The following is a 15,413-nucleotide window of genomic DNA, read 5'->3' as shown; positions in this document are numbered from 1 at the left end:
GCTATGAGGGGTGGCCAGTCCTCTTCTGGCTGTGCCGGGTGGAGATTATAACAGAACCATGCCAAGATGTTCAAAAATGTTCATAAGTGACAAGCATGGTCAAATAATAATCAGGAATAAATCTCAGTTGGCTTTTCATAGCCGATCATTAGAGTTTAAAACAGCAGGTCTGGGACAGGTAGGGGTTCCATAACCGCAGGCAGAACAGTTTAAACTGGAATAGCAGCAAGGCCAGGCGGACTGGGGATAGCAAGGAGTCACCACGGCCGGTAGTCCCGACGTATGGTCCTAGGGCTCAGGTCTCTCAGTTGGCTTTTCATAGCCGATCATTTAGAGTTGAAAACAGCAGGTCTGGGACAGGTAGGGGTTTCGTAGCCGCAGGCAGAACAGTTGAAACTGGAATAGCAGCAAGGCCAGGCGGACTGGGGGCAGCAGGGTGTCATCATGCCCGGTAGTCCTGACGTATGGTCCTAGGGCTCAGGTTCTCAGAGAGAAAGAGAGAACGAGAGAATTAGAGAGAGCATACTTAAATTCACACAGGACACTGGATAAGACAGGAGAAGTACTCCAGGTATAACCAACTAACCCCAGCCCCCCGACACATAAACTACTGCAGCATAAATACTGGAGGCTGAGACAGGAGCGGTCCGGAGACACTGTGGCCCCATCCGAAGAAACCCCCGGACAGGGCCAAACAGGAAGGATATAACCCCACCCACTCCGCCAAAGCACAGCCCCCGCACCACTAGAGGGATATCCCCAACCACCAACTTACAATCCTGAGACAAGGCCGAGTATAGCCCACAGAGGTCTCCACCACAGCACAAACCAAGGGGGGGGGGGGGTCGCCAACCCAGACAGGAAGATCACGTCAGTAACTCAACCCACTCAATTGACGTACCCCTCCCAGGGACGGCATGAAAGAGCACCAGCAGGCCAGTGACTCAGCCCCTGCAACAGGGTTAGAGGCAGAGAACCCCAGTGGAGAGGGGAACCGGCCTGGCAGAGACAGCAAGGGCTGTTCGTTGCTCCAGCCTTTCCGTTCACCTTCACACTCCTGGGCCAGACTACACTCAATCATATGACCTACTGAAGAGATAAGTCTTCAGTAAAGACTTAAAGGTTGAGACCGAGTCTGCGTCTCTCACATGGGTAGGCAGACTGTTCCATAAAAATGGAGATCTATAGGAGAAAGCCCTGCCTCCCGCTGTTTGCTTAGAAATTCTAGGGACAATTAGGAGGCCTGCGTCTTGTGACCGTAGCGTACGTATTGGTATGTACGGCAGGACCAACTCGGAAAGATAGGTAGGAGCAAGCCCATGTAACGCTTTATAGGTTAACAGTAAAACCTTGAAATCAGCCCTTGCCTTAACAGGAAGCCAGTGTAGGGAAGCTAGCACTGGAGTAATATGATCAAATTTCTTGGTTCTAGTCAGGATTCTAGCAGCCGTATTTAGCACTAACTGAAGTTTATTTAGTGCTTTATCCGGGTAGCCGGAAAATAGAGCATTGCAGTAGTCTAATCTAGAAGTAACAAATGCATGGATTAATTTTTCTGCATCATTTTTGGACAGAAAATTTCTGATTTTTGCAATGTTACGTAGATGGAAAAAAGCTGTCCTTGAAACAGTCTTGATATGTTCGTCAAAAGAGAGATCAGGGTCAAGAGTAACGCCTAGGTCCTTCACAGTTTTATTTGAGACGACTTTATGCGACATATGCACTCTGGACATGCGCTGGTAGTACCCAACTAGCTAACGACCATCAGGTCACTAATGGCCTGGTACTCAGCGCTCTATTGTCCCTCTAACCACTCTGACATCAATGCAAATGCTTTCGAAAATCACATCAAACACTTATCATCAAAACATTGTGCTTTTAAAACTCACCTCACTCTGATGATCAATTTAAAGAAGTTCAACAACAGGTCGAAACTGAGTGGGAAACATGGTTGTTATGGATGTTGTTTCAAAGCCTAAACTCAACAAAAATACACATATTAGAGCTTATACATATGCATAGGGCTATATATACAGTGGGGAGAACAAGTATTTGATACACTGCCGATTTTGCAGGTTTTCCTACTTACAAAGCATGTAGAGGTCTGTCATTTTTATCATAGGTACACTTCAACTGTGAGATACGGAATCTAAAATCCAGAAAATCACATTGTATGATTTCTAAGTAATTAATGTGCATTTTATTACATGACATAAGTATTTGATACATCAGAAAAGCAGAACTTAATATTTGGTACAGAAACCTTTGTTTGCAATTACAGAGATCATACATTTCCTGTAGGTCTTGACCAGGTTTGCACACACTGCAGCAGGGATTTTGGCCCACTCCTCCATACAGACCTTCTCCAGATCCTTCAGGTTTCGGGGCTGTCGCTGGGCAATACGGGCTTTCAGCTCCCTCCAAAGATTTTCTATTGGGTTCAGGTCTGGAGACTGGCTAGACCACTCCAGGACCTTGAGATGCTTCTTACGGAGCCACTCCTTAGTTGCCCTGGCTGTGTGTTTCGGGTCGTTGTCATGCTGGAAGACCCAGCCATGACCCATCTTCAATGCTCTTACTGAGGGAAGGAGGTTGTTGGCCAAGATCTCGCGATACATGGCCCCATCCATCCTCCCCTCAGTACGGTGCAGTCGTCCTGTCCCCTTTGCAGAAAAGCATCCCCAAAGAATGATGTTTCCACCTCCATGCTTCACGGTTGGGATGGTGTTCTTGGGGTTGTACTCATCCTTCTTCTTCCTCCAAACACGGCGAGTAGAGTTTAGACCAAAAAGCTCTATTTTTGTCTCATCAGACCACATGACCTTCTCCCATTCCTCCTCTGGATCATCCAGATGGTCCTTGGCAAACTTCAGACGGGCCTGGACATGCGCTGGCTTGAGCAGGGGGACCTTGCGTGCGCTGCAGGATTTTAATCCATGACGGCGTAGTGTGTTACTAATGGTTTTCTTTGAGACTGTGGTCCCAGCTCTCTTCAGGTCATTGACCAGGTCCTGCCGTGTAGTTCTGGGCTGATCCCTCACCTTCCTCATGATCATTGATGCCCCACGAGGTGAGATCTTGCATGGAGCCCCAGACCGAGGGTGATTGACCGTCATCTTGAACTTCTTCCATTTTCTAATAATTGCGCCAACAGTTGTTGCCTTCTCACCAAGCTGCTTGCCTATTGTCCTGTATCCCATTCCAGCCTTGTGCAGGTCTACCATTTTATCCCTGATGTCCTTACACAGCTCTCTGGTCTTGGCCATTGTGGAGAGGTTGGAGTCTGTTTGATTGAGTGTGTGGACAGGTGTCTTTTATACAGGTAATGAGTTCAAACAGTTGCAGTTAATACAGGTAATGAGTGGAGAACAGGAGGGCTTCTTAAAGAAAAACGAACAGGTCTGTGAGAGCCGGAATTCTTACTGGTTGGTAGGTGATCAAATACTTATGTCACGCAATAAAATGCAAATTAATTACTTAAAAATCATACAATAGGATTTTCTGGATTTTTGTTTTAGATTCCGTCTCTCACAGTTGAAGTGTACCTATGATAAAAATTACAGACCTCTACATGCTTTGTAAGTAGGAAAACCTGCAAAATCGGCAGTGTATCAAATACTTGTTCTCCCCACTGTATATATATACAAAAACGGAATTTGAATACTGATTGTGCCGTTATACAATACATAACCTACTGCATATTACACACGGCAGAAAAACTGATTAAAGATGTCTTTGGTACATAATTAGTCTAGCCTATACTCTAAAATTAAACACATTATAGTAATTGTCTTTGAGTGTGGACGGTATTATTATGCATACTGGATGGACTGGTTACCTTATGCTACTCTCCAAACTTTCTATCCATGAGTCTGGGAAAGAACGTGTAGGCCTAGGCGATGCTGTTGGTTCATTATTTGTACAAGGCGGTTTACAGAGTTAGCCTATAGTGAATAACTCACCACCGTGCATTTCCATCTCCTCTCTCTCCTTCATTCCTTTCTCCAGCGCGCAGAGAGAGGGGCTGTCAACAGTTTAATTAAATATTTTTACTATCGATGTTCCCGAACAGATTTAACTTGGTCTCCCAAATTAAGCACTGGGTAGCTGCAGGACCAGGGTTGGAGAGCCCATGGCATACAGAGATTGGGAATATCGATAGGAATATCACCTGTCGCACAGCGAGAGGCTGCATGCTACCAAAACAGTGGTTGATGCGTGGCGTGAAATAAGTGTTATTATACACTGCTCAAAAAAATTAAGGGAACACTTAAACAACACAATGTAACTCCAAGTCAATCACACTTCTGTGAAATCAAACTGTCCACTTAGGAAGCAACACTGATTGACAATACATTTCACATGCTGTTGTGCAAATGGAATAGACAACAGGTGGAAATTATAGGCAATTAGCAAGACACCCCCAATAAAGGACTGGTTTTGCAGGTGGTGACCACAGACCACTTCTCAGTTCCTATGCTTCCTGGCTGATGTTTTGGTCACTTTTGAATGCTGGCGGTGCTTTCACTCTAGTGGTAGCATGAGACGGAGTCTACAACCCACACAAGTGGTTCAGGTAGTGCAGCTCATCCAGGATGGCACATCAATGCGAGATGTGGCAAGAAGGTTTGCTGTGTCTGTCAGCGTAGTGTCCAGAGCATGGACAGAGATGGACAGAGATGAGATCCTCAGACCCCTTGTGAGACCATATGCTGGTGCGGTTGGCCCTGGGTTCCTCCTAATGCAAGACAATGCTAGACCTCATGTGGCTGGAGTGTGTCAGCAGTTCCTGCAAGAGGAAGGCATTGATGCCTTCCAAAATTGTAAAGTGGTCATCCCACTGGCTATAGGGTGAACGCACCAATTGGTGAGTCGCTCTGGATAAGAGCGTCTGCTAAATGACGTAAATGTGCCCTTGAGCAAGGCACTTAACCCTAATTGCTCCTGTAAGTCGCTCTGGATAAGAGCGTCTGCTAAATGACTAAAATGTAAAATGTAAATGTAATGCTATGGACCGCCCGTTCCCCAGACCTGAATCCAATTGAGCACATCTGGGACATCATGTCTCGCTCCACGTTGCACCACAGACTGTCCAGGAGTTGGCGGATGCTTAAGTCCAGGTCTGGGAGGAGATCCCTCAGGAGACCATCCGCCACCTCATCAGGAGCATGCCCAGGCGTTGTAGGGAGGTCATACAGGCATGTGGAGGCCACACACACTACTGAGCCTCATTTTGACTTGTTCTAAGGACATTACATCAAAGTTGGATCAGCCTGTAGTGTGGTTTTCCACTTTAATTTTTATGGTGACTCCAAATCCAGACCTCCATGGGTTGATACATTTGATTTCCATTGATCATTTTTGTGTGATTTTGTTGTCAGCACATTCAACTATGTAAAGAAAAAAGTATTTAATAAGATGATTTCATTCATTCAGATCTAGGATGTGTTATTTTAGTGTTTCCTTTATTTTTTTGAGCAGTGTATATCCCAGACATTTCTATGTGCAATTCGTGTGAAAGCAAAGTTTTGATGGTTGCCACTAAAAAGAGTAGGATCCCAGCTGCTACTATATTTATTTCTCAGCTGCTCATATTAAGCACATGCTCCTCTATAAAACCGGAGTAGCCTACCCGGCATGAAAAACAAACAGGCGGCAAAGCATTCACTATTCCAGTGCATACGTCTTCTTTCTCTTGCCCCTGTTCCTGCCCATTGGATAATGGGCCATTCTAAATTGAAATTCATTTTACATTTTAGTAAAGACAAGATGTCGAAAGCATTTCACAGAAAGGCTGGGCCATGTTGACTCCAATGCTTCCCACAGTTGTGTCAAGTTGGCTGGATGTCCTTTGGGGGGTGGACCATTCTTGATACACACCGGAAACTGTGAGCGTGAAAAACCCAGCAGCATTGCAGTTCTTGACACACTCAAACTGGTGCGCCTGGCACCTACTACCATACCCCGTTCAAAGGCACTTAAGTATTTTGTCTTGCCCATTCACCCTCTGAATGGCACACATACACAATCCATGTCTCAATTGTCTCAAGGCTTTTAAAATCCTTCTTTAACATGTCTTCTCCCCTTCATTTACACCGATTGAAGTGGATTTAACAGGTGACATCAATAAGGGACCATAGCATTCATCTGGATTCACCTGGTCAGTCTATGTCATGGAAAGAGCAGGTGCTCCTAATATTTTGTACACTCAGTGTATGTTTGGATTTCTAAGACATTCTAAGGTTTGTATCATTCACAACTAAAGTTGCCAAATAACTCTAAATCTAGCTATAGGACCTGTTCCAAATGATCACTTTTACGCTCAACATACAGTAGCCACTTCATATGCGCACTCACTCTAGAATTAGAAAAATATCCTTTCTATTTTATTCAGCTAAATTCAATTAAATTATTTTGACTATAAAAATCATATAATATAAAATAATGTCACAGGACTTATAAGCATATCTTGTCTGCTAAATGAACAAGCCTACAGCCTATATCATGACGGATAACCAGAAAACATACAGTAGGCCAACTCATATTCTGTTCTTCTGACATACATTTTCTTCATATCACAATGTTTCTTTAGACCTGCCTAAAATAAATAATGGATTGGTGTATATTAAATTGATTTATTCGACTTTTTTTCTTCCAAAGGCGCGAATCAGCGGCTTGTATGTGTGGAGGGCTGGAGATGCTAAACATCTTTATGTTAATAAACGGTCAATTATCGTGAAACCGGCAGTCTTTTGGCTGACAACATTTCATGACCACCAAGTATGAACATTTCCAGATGTGGACGAAATGATGGTACAACGTTGTTTAGAGGCTTGTGGTTTTTAGGAATTACCAAACCCAAGAACCAATTCATTACCTTATTGTTTTATTCCTAAACCAGAGGCAACAGTAAATAATATGATAACAGCAGTGCCATAGCCTGAGAATGACATTTATTATTTATTGCCTGTCTGCCAATGAACAGCACTTTCCAGAGTTATGTAAAAGATACTGCCAGTGAATCCAAGTTGAATATTGGCCCGAAAAGGGAAAATAAATAGTGCATGAATCAGGGATATGTTTAGGCTGGCCGAGTGGCGATGCCAACAATGTGTTTATCTCTGCCTAAGGAGAGAGAGAGAGAGAGAGAGAGAGAGAGAGAGAGAGAGAGAGAGAGAGAGAGAGAGAGAGAGAGAGAGAGAGAGAGAGAGAGAGAGAGAGAGAGAGAGAGAGAGAGAGAGAGAGAGAGAGAGAGAGAGAGAGAGAGAGAGAGAGAGAGAGAGAGAGAGAGAGAGAGAGAGAGAGAGAGAGCCAATGAGCAAATGCCAGATTCAATATAAATATCACAGAATATGGGTGTTTAGCCGAATACACAAGCACAATGGGAGGGACTGTGTTTAACCAGCAGAACGATGAGCTCCCTATGTGGCAGATAGAGGGAAGGAAAGAGGGAAGAAAAAGGAGGGGAAATCAGTCACGCTAATATGAAACCAAAAACCCATACATGCACAATTACTATTTAGTATTTAGAATTTATTAGGATCCCCAGTAGCTGTTGCCAAGGCAGCAGCTACTCTTCCTGGGGTCCAAACAGGAATAAAACAATTACATCACAACAAAACAATAGCCTACATCATAAATAAAACAATACATCATACAAGACATTGTTACATTATTACTCTATTATTACAAATGTACAATATACAATTTACAATACTACAATAATACAATCTATATTGTGGATTTTAGTTTTTTAGTTTAGTTTATTAATTAGACCATTTAAAAAAACAAGCACACATAAAACTTACATGCACATGAGTAAAATCATCGAGGATATCACACAATAAAGTCTGGGACGTATTTCCATTGTGGTCCTCTTGAAACAAGATGGCTAGGCAAGATCCAACACGGTTGAACACAGTATGACAGCGAGATAATAACACATAAAAACAAAGAAGAAGAACATCTATCTCATCATTGCAGTTACATCGTAGGGTACATTCATATGGGCACAGAATACATCAAACAGTTTTTTACTTTCTTTTTAAAGCTGCCTAGAGAGGACGTCTTTTTCTATGGGCAGAGGCAACTGATTCCACTCTGAGGCTCCAGTATACAAGACAGTACCTTTCCCAGCATTACTCCTGAACCTGTATAAGCACATATTAGCAACACCTGATCTGGTGCTGTGATTGTGTGCATAATATGGGGAAAGTAATCAGTTAGATATCTGGGCGCAGAACCATAAATACTCCTGTAAAGCAAACCCAGTCTAATCTGGGACACCCTAGCCTCAACAGGCAGCCAGTTGAGTTCCTGAAAGCAGCTCCTGCCTATGTGATTACGTGGATTCACCTTCAATATTACCCTGATCAGCTTATTCTGGGCTATCTGGAGCTTCCCCTTCATAAGCTTAGATAAGCCCCCAAACCAGGAAGTACTAGCGTAGTCAAGAATTTGGCATTGAATGAGGGCAGTGGCTAACACTCTCATGGAGTCCTTATCAAGCAGCTTGGACGTTCTAGCCAAAAACTTAGTCCTGGCATTAACCTTCCCTGGCACTTTAGTGGCCATGCTCACACCTCCCAAGCTTCCATCAAGGATGCATCCCAGGTAGCTAACAGAGGTTTTAGTAGTTACCACCTCACCCCCTAACTCCACTCTGATTTCAGAGGACCTACACAATTTACAGTGCCTTGCAAAATTATTTTTCCTATTTTGTTGCATTATAACCTGTAATTTAAATAGTTTTTTATTTGGATTTCATGTAATGGACATACACAAAATAGTCCAAATTGGTGAAGTCAAATGAAAAAAATAACTTGTTTCAAAAAATGCAAAAAAAATAAATAATGGAAAAGTGGTGCGTGCATACAGTTGAAGTCGGAAGTTTACATACACTTAGGTTGGAGTCATTAAAACTCGTTTTTCAACCAGTCCGCAAATTTGTTGTTAACCAACTATAGTTTTGGCAAGTCGGTTAGGACATCTACTTTGTGCATGACACAAGTAATTTTTCCAACAATTATTTACAGACAGATAATTTCACTTATAATTCACTGTATCCCAATTCCAGTGGGTCAGAAGTTTACATACACTAAGTTGACTGTGCCTTTAAACAGCTTGACAATTCCAGAAAATGATGTAATGGCTTTAGAAGCTTCTGATAGGCTAATTGACATAATTTGAGTCAATTGGAGGTGTACCTGTAGATGTATTTCAAGGCCTACCATCAAACTCCGTGCCTCTTTGCTTGACATCATGGGAAAATCAAAAGAAATCAGCCAAGAACTCAGAAAGAAATTGTAGACCTCCACAAGTCTGGTTCATCCTTGGGAGCAATTTCCAAACGCCTGAAGGTACCACGTTCATCTGTACAAACAATAGTACGCAAGTATAAACACCATGGGACCACGCAACCATCATACCGCTCAGGAAGGAGACGCGTTCTGTCTCCTAGAGATGAACGTACTTTGGTGCGAAAGTGCAAATCAATCCCAGAACAACAGCAAAGCACCTTGTGAAGATGCTGGAGGAAGCAGGTACAAAAGTATCTATATCCACAGTAAAACGAGTCCTATATCGACATAACCTGAAAGGCCGCTCAGCAAGGAAGAAGGCACTGCTCTAAAACCGCCATAAAAAGGCCAGACTACGGTTTGCAACTGCACATGGGGACAAAGATTGTACTTTTTGGAGAAATGTCCTCTGGTCTGATGAAACAAAAATAGAACTGTTTGGCCGTAATGACCATTGTTATGTTTGGAGGAAAAACGGGGTAGCTTTCAAGCCGAAGAACACCATCCCAACTGTGAAGCACGAGGGTGGCAGCATCATGCTGTGAGGGTGCTTTTCTGCAGGAGGGACTGGTGCATTTCACAAAATAGATGGTATCATGAGGAAGGAAAATTATGTGGATATATTGAAGCAACATCTCAAGACATCAGTCAGGAAGTTAAAGCTTGGTCACAAATGGTCTTCCAAATGGACAATGACCCCAAGCATACTTCCAAAGTAGTGGCAAATGGCTTAAGGTCAACAAAGTCAAGGTATTGGAGTGGCCATCACAAAGCCCTGACCTCAATCCTATAGAAAATCTGTGGGCAGAACTGAAAAAGCGTGTGCGAGCAAGGAGGCCTACAAACCTGACTCAGTTACACCAGCTCTGTCAGGAGGAAGGGGCCAAAATTCACCCAACTTATTGTGGGAAGCTTGTGGAAGGCTATCCAAAACGTTTGACCCAAGTTAAACAATTTAAAGCCAATGCTACCAAATACTAATTGAGTGTATGTAAACTTCTGACCCACTGGGAATGTGATGAAATAAATAAAAGCTGAAATAAATCATTCTCTCTACTATTATTGTGACATTTCACATTCTTAAAATAAAGTGGTGATCCTAACTGACCTAATGTTAGTAAGCTCTGTGCTAAGTATGCTCTCCAACATAGTTTTACTTTTGTGAGACACCAGAAGTGTATAGTCATCTGCATAAAGACAGCAAGAACAAGCATCTTTCATATCGTTTATATACAGAAAAAACAGTAGAGGCCCAAGCACACTCCCCTGTGTGTCCAATCTATGTCCAATCTATAGTTGAAGATGCCAGAGACACACAGCACATCATTCACTCACTGTAACTATGCTACCCAGCCATCCTCCATGTAACACCAGGCTCTATTGGATAAGTGATAAAACACAAATTAGAGTAGAAAAGGACATTGATTGACCAAGATGGCAACTTGATTAGCACTAAATCCTTTTCACTGTGGCCTGTCGAGGTTCCCCTTCTATTACTGTGGTGTTTAATTCCCCGGCCTCGTGTCAATGCATGAATAATACTCTGTCTTGCCAAGCCCCAAAACCCACTCATTAACTACTAGCTAGTTTATTCTACCTGCTCCTAATTCTTGCCATTTGTCTCCATTAAAATAACAGTATGTTAGTTTAAAGCAGACCGCTGCTCCTTGCATTTTGGAATGTTCTTTCTCTCTTTTCTTTGCGGGGTGAATAAGTGGCTACCAACATCCATTAATGACATCCATCTATTTCCTGTGGGGCCCGCTTTTATTTCTCTGGTCCTCTCTCCTCTCCCAGACACACGCATCACCATCCCTTTGCTTTTGGAGTAATTTAAGAAACAAACATTTACTATGTTTGTCTGGGGCCTCAGTAGTCTGCTGTAGGCCTCTTTCCCTTCCTCTCTCTCTCTCTCTCTCTCTCTCTCTCTCTCTCTCTCTCTCTCTCTCTCTCTCTCTCTCTCTCTCTCTCTCTCTCTCTCTCTCTCTCTCTCTCTCTCTCTCTCTCTCTCTCTCTCTCTCTCTCTCTCTCTCTCTCTCTCTCTCTCTCTCTCTCTCTCCATCTTTCACTCTTTCTCTATTTTTTCCCCATTCTTCCTCTGGCTGGGAGGAAGCTCTTTGTTTTCTATTGGTATTGTGCCTGGTACTGCGAAGAACAAGTTTTCTCCTGACATTTTCTTAATTGATCCATGGCAGCAGCTTTGTGCTCTCCTGTTTTTCACTGCTTTAATAATTCATATATTCCATTCTCCAGAGGAGCTTCTATCATGTTCTTTGGGGGAAAATAAACATATTGTCTTATGCCTCTTTTCAGATGTGCTGTCAGTTATTGTAAACATTGTGAATAATTTCTCATACCATTAGAAGAAAATAACTTTGTGAAGTTCATGTGTAAATACAGTAAGGAACTTAAAGCAATTATTCACTATTAAGTCCAGAGTGTACAGACATTATTCCGCTGCAAAGTTAATGTTCCGCAACGCTTCGGGGTTGGGAGATATTCTCAATCAGGAAGACAGTTATTACAGCCATTAAAATAACCATCCACTTTAGGTAATGAACACAATTAGCCGTTACACCAATAGCATACCTTCACAGGAGAGCATTCCTCCCCACCCACTGAGGCACAGAGAAATAGGCCACTTTGTCAAGCTGTAAACTCCCACATGTTTACTAAGGCCAGGGCTGAGATGCTTTGTCTACTGACTTTAGAACACTAATGAAGGCTAAAAACAGAAATGTATTGTTTTATAATGTATGTATGTATTTTTCTCTTCAACATCCATTGTCCTCCAAGAGTATCTGAACAGTCTTTCACATATCCACTGTATCCACTGACTTACTGACATCCTTTTCTGTGTCTCTGTTTGTCTGTCTGTCTTTCTCTGTGTGTCTGTAGGTCTTCTTCAGGAGTCTTTCATTGACGAACCAGACGGTCTGGTATCCGTGAACCTGCTGGTCGTGTCTGCAGTCTCAGCCTTCACCACGGGGGCGGTGCTGTCGGGCCTGGCTGTCTGCTGGATCATGAGTCATCGCCACCGCCACCGCACGCGAGGGGCAGGAGCCAATAGGAGTCGTAAAGGGGACAAGGAGCAGAACATGCTGGGTCAGGGGCGGAGCGGCTCGGTGATGAGTGTGACCCGTACCAGTGGCAGCGAGAGGCCCCGGTCACATTCCCAGGCAGACAACCCGTTCGTAATGCCCAATGGCTGGCCTAAAGGTGAGATGGACCCAGGCCTACCTACTCCAGAACAGACCCCCCTGCAGCAGAAACGGCCTCCACCCAGCATGAGGCTCCCAGACGGAGACTGGGACCAGAGCCAGACCTTCCTCACCTCAGTGGGCATGCCCTGCCCAGCCAACTCAGTCATCTACCTGAGCTCCAAGTTCCTGCAGGAGAGAGGGGGCAGGCACGAGGACCCAGGGAACGTGGGGCCCCCCAACATGGAGCGAACACGTTACCTGGTCCTGGCCAGCCACCGGGAGCCCCACGGGGGACAACCCAGGACCACCCTGAGGAACTCTGCAGGCGAGTACAACTACCCAGCCACGCCGCAGGACTCCCCAGACCGCAGGAGAGTGGTCTCAGCCCCCAGCACCCAGATGGACTTTGGGGAGCCCCCCCGCTGGACCCATGAGGGGCTCAACTATAACAGCAACAACGGAGCGCCCTACCCCTCCCAGCACCCGGGCCTGATCCGGGCCAACCACCACGGCCTGTCCGACTTCAGTCACCTGATGGGAAAGAGCGTGGGCGAGCGTACCCCTAGTGGCCAGTGAGGAGAAGAGTGCCATGAACCCCCCTCTCTGAAACCCATTTCCCCTCAGCAACTGGAATACCCCTCAGACTCTCCCATCCCAAATCCAGCCCTGTCTGTCCTCTCTCACTGTCATTCAATGTTCTGACAACCCCTGGCGCGGAGCCTGACTAACTGACTGACTGACTGAAGAGACTGGGACACCAGAAGCCAGCAGTTTAGAGAGAGAAAGAAAGAGAGAGAGTTAAAGAGAGGAGGTTATTCTACACATGGCTACAGCTCTGCTCTCGCCCTGAGAGGTGCACCCCACTGCTCCGTAAGTGGTTTAACCCGTGGAGCTGGGACTGGACACAATGAGACCAACCTCAAGGACTGGTAAGGGGTGCAAGGGAAGGGACATTTTGTGAAAAAGGAATTTAAAAAACTGAGAACCACTTCACTGATAATTTAGCATTCAGCTCCAGTTGTAAAAGGTCTCCTTCTACTATCTTGTGCTCTGCAAGTCATTCTTTGTGTGTGACATTTTTATTTCTGCTTTGCTTTTGTGCCAGCATCCAGCAGACAACCATGTGCTTGTCCTTGGTTTTCAGGCCAACTCTATCACTCAGCTCTATCACTCAGCTTGTGTTTGGCAGGTATTAGCAATGCCAGAGAACACTGAATCATGCATTAAAGGAGAGGCTTCCTGTCTTAATGTCAGTATACAACACACTGGATCTTCTTATAGGAATAAGCTTGGTAATGATGTCAACGATTCTTCCCATTGTGTTAACAATCATGGAAAAAACACATTTTTAGTGTTTCTAAAGCTCTATTAAGTGTTTATAAATCAGACCATGCAATGATTACATCCCCACCCGAGTCTTGAGCCCAGAACTAGCAACGACCACTGGACTTGAACATGTCAAGGTGGAGGGGGCAAAAACCAGGAGGGAGGAGATAAGAAGATGGTACCTTTCCATTTAAAAAAAAATGCTGTGTTTCCTTGGAGAAGTGGAGGGACCAAGGAAAGAGGGCAGAACTCCCCCTCCCTCCCTCCTTATCTGTCTCCCTCTCCCTGGGTCTGTGTGACCTGACCTGATGCCTGGGCTGCCCAACCTAGCAGAGAGGAGAGCACACAGCCCATGTAGGGGAATGTGAGCATGGCTGTGGGAGCTAGCAGGTCCTCTACCCTGCCACTGGGGAGCTCCATTCAGGCTCCTCTCCCTGACACTGAGCCTCTTTGTGCCCTGGAGCAGGAGGAGACGGCTACAACAAATAGCCGTTAAGAGTCAGTGCAGGCGGGACAAACCCAGCGACCTAGCCCAGTGGAATATCAATGAGGAAAGCAGCGCCCCCCTTCCCGTCCCTCCGGCCCCCTCACAGACACTGGCACCGTTTGGGACTGGGGTAGGGTGGTGGGCCAAGGATGGGTCGATAGGGCTGGGACCAGGCAGGGTGGTGGGCCCACGGATGGGTCCGTAGGGCTGGGGCAGGGACCAGGTAGGGTGGTGGGCCCACGGATGGGTCCATAGGGCTGGGGCTGGGACCAGGTACGGTGGTGGGCCCACGGATGGGTCCATAGGGCTGGGGCTGGGACCAGGTAGGGTGGTGGGCCCACGGATGGGTCCATAGGGCTGGGGCTGGCATCATTCAGACTGCTATCACTATATCCCTGCCTTTCAGCGTCTCCACACAAGGGACACTGGCTAAACAATGTAAAGTGGGACTGTTTGGGCGTGAATTGTCTCTCTCCACTCTCTCTCTCTCTGTTTGATGTTCTCCTTTTGTCCGCGCCTCTTCTCTCTCCCTTGCCTGTCGATCCGGTGGCTGGTGTTTGTTAATCTGGGTCATGACTTGTGTGTGTGGATAATTCTCTCTTTCAGGGTCAGGATGGAGACTGCAGTGGAAGTCGTGTTAGTCTCTGGTTATCCCACTAGATATCTGGTCCAGCAGCCATTATCTGAGTGATTTCTGCCGCAATCCCCAAACATTTATAAATCGGTGTTAACTGCATCCTCGCACTGGGCGCCAGGCGGCAACACGCATGGGAGCGCATAGACTGACTTTATTAGTGGGTCTGTGGGCTGGGAGGAGCAGAGGAGTAGAGCTGGAGAGAGATGTACTGAGGCTAGAGGGGCATAGGAGGAGCAGAGGCTGGGCTGAGCTTTGTATGACTGGCAGAGAGTGGGGACAGAGGAACACAACAGCACCAGTGCACACATGTAGATATGTGCAGGGCTTAAATACCGAGCTATGCTGACCTGCAGGGCTGCTCTAAAACAGGGGGAGCAGATGGAGAGGAAACCTGGCCTGTATAGAGCCAGCTGTGTGGTGGGCTGAGGAGAGGAGCCAGGCTGGGCGGTGGGTTTGTTTGT

At 45.4% G+C, this 15,413-nt stretch overlaps 1 protein-coding gene across 1 annotated transcript in view; it reads left to right on the top strand.

The window, feature by feature from the left end:
• The window catches only part of LOC311149056 (semaphorin-6B-like), a gene marked incomplete at its 5' end in the record, with an annotated part of 73,869 nt that extends 60,326 nt beyond the window's left edge, over nt 1-13,543 (top strand). Inside the window, one exon of the mRNA XM_084186158.1 lies at nt 12,198-13,543. Within this exon, the coding sequence (XP_084042284.1) occupies nt 12,198-13,078 (881 nt within the window). The 3' untranslated portion in view covers nt 13,079-13,543. The remainder of the gene's footprint in view (nt 1-12,197) is intronic.
• Nucleotides 13,544-15,413: the final 1,870 nt, after the last annotated feature.

The sequence above is a fragment of the Coregonus lavaretus genome (genome assembly GCF_964263955.1).
Source record: "Coregonus lavaretus genome assembly, chromosome: 21".
NCBI classification, from domain to species: domain Eukaryota; kingdom Metazoa; phylum Chordata; class Actinopteri; order Salmoniformes; family Salmonidae; genus Coregonus; species Coregonus lavaretus.
The sequence above is the reverse complement of the archived record's forward strand: the minus strand, read 5'-3'. Positions and strand labels throughout refer to the sequence as shown.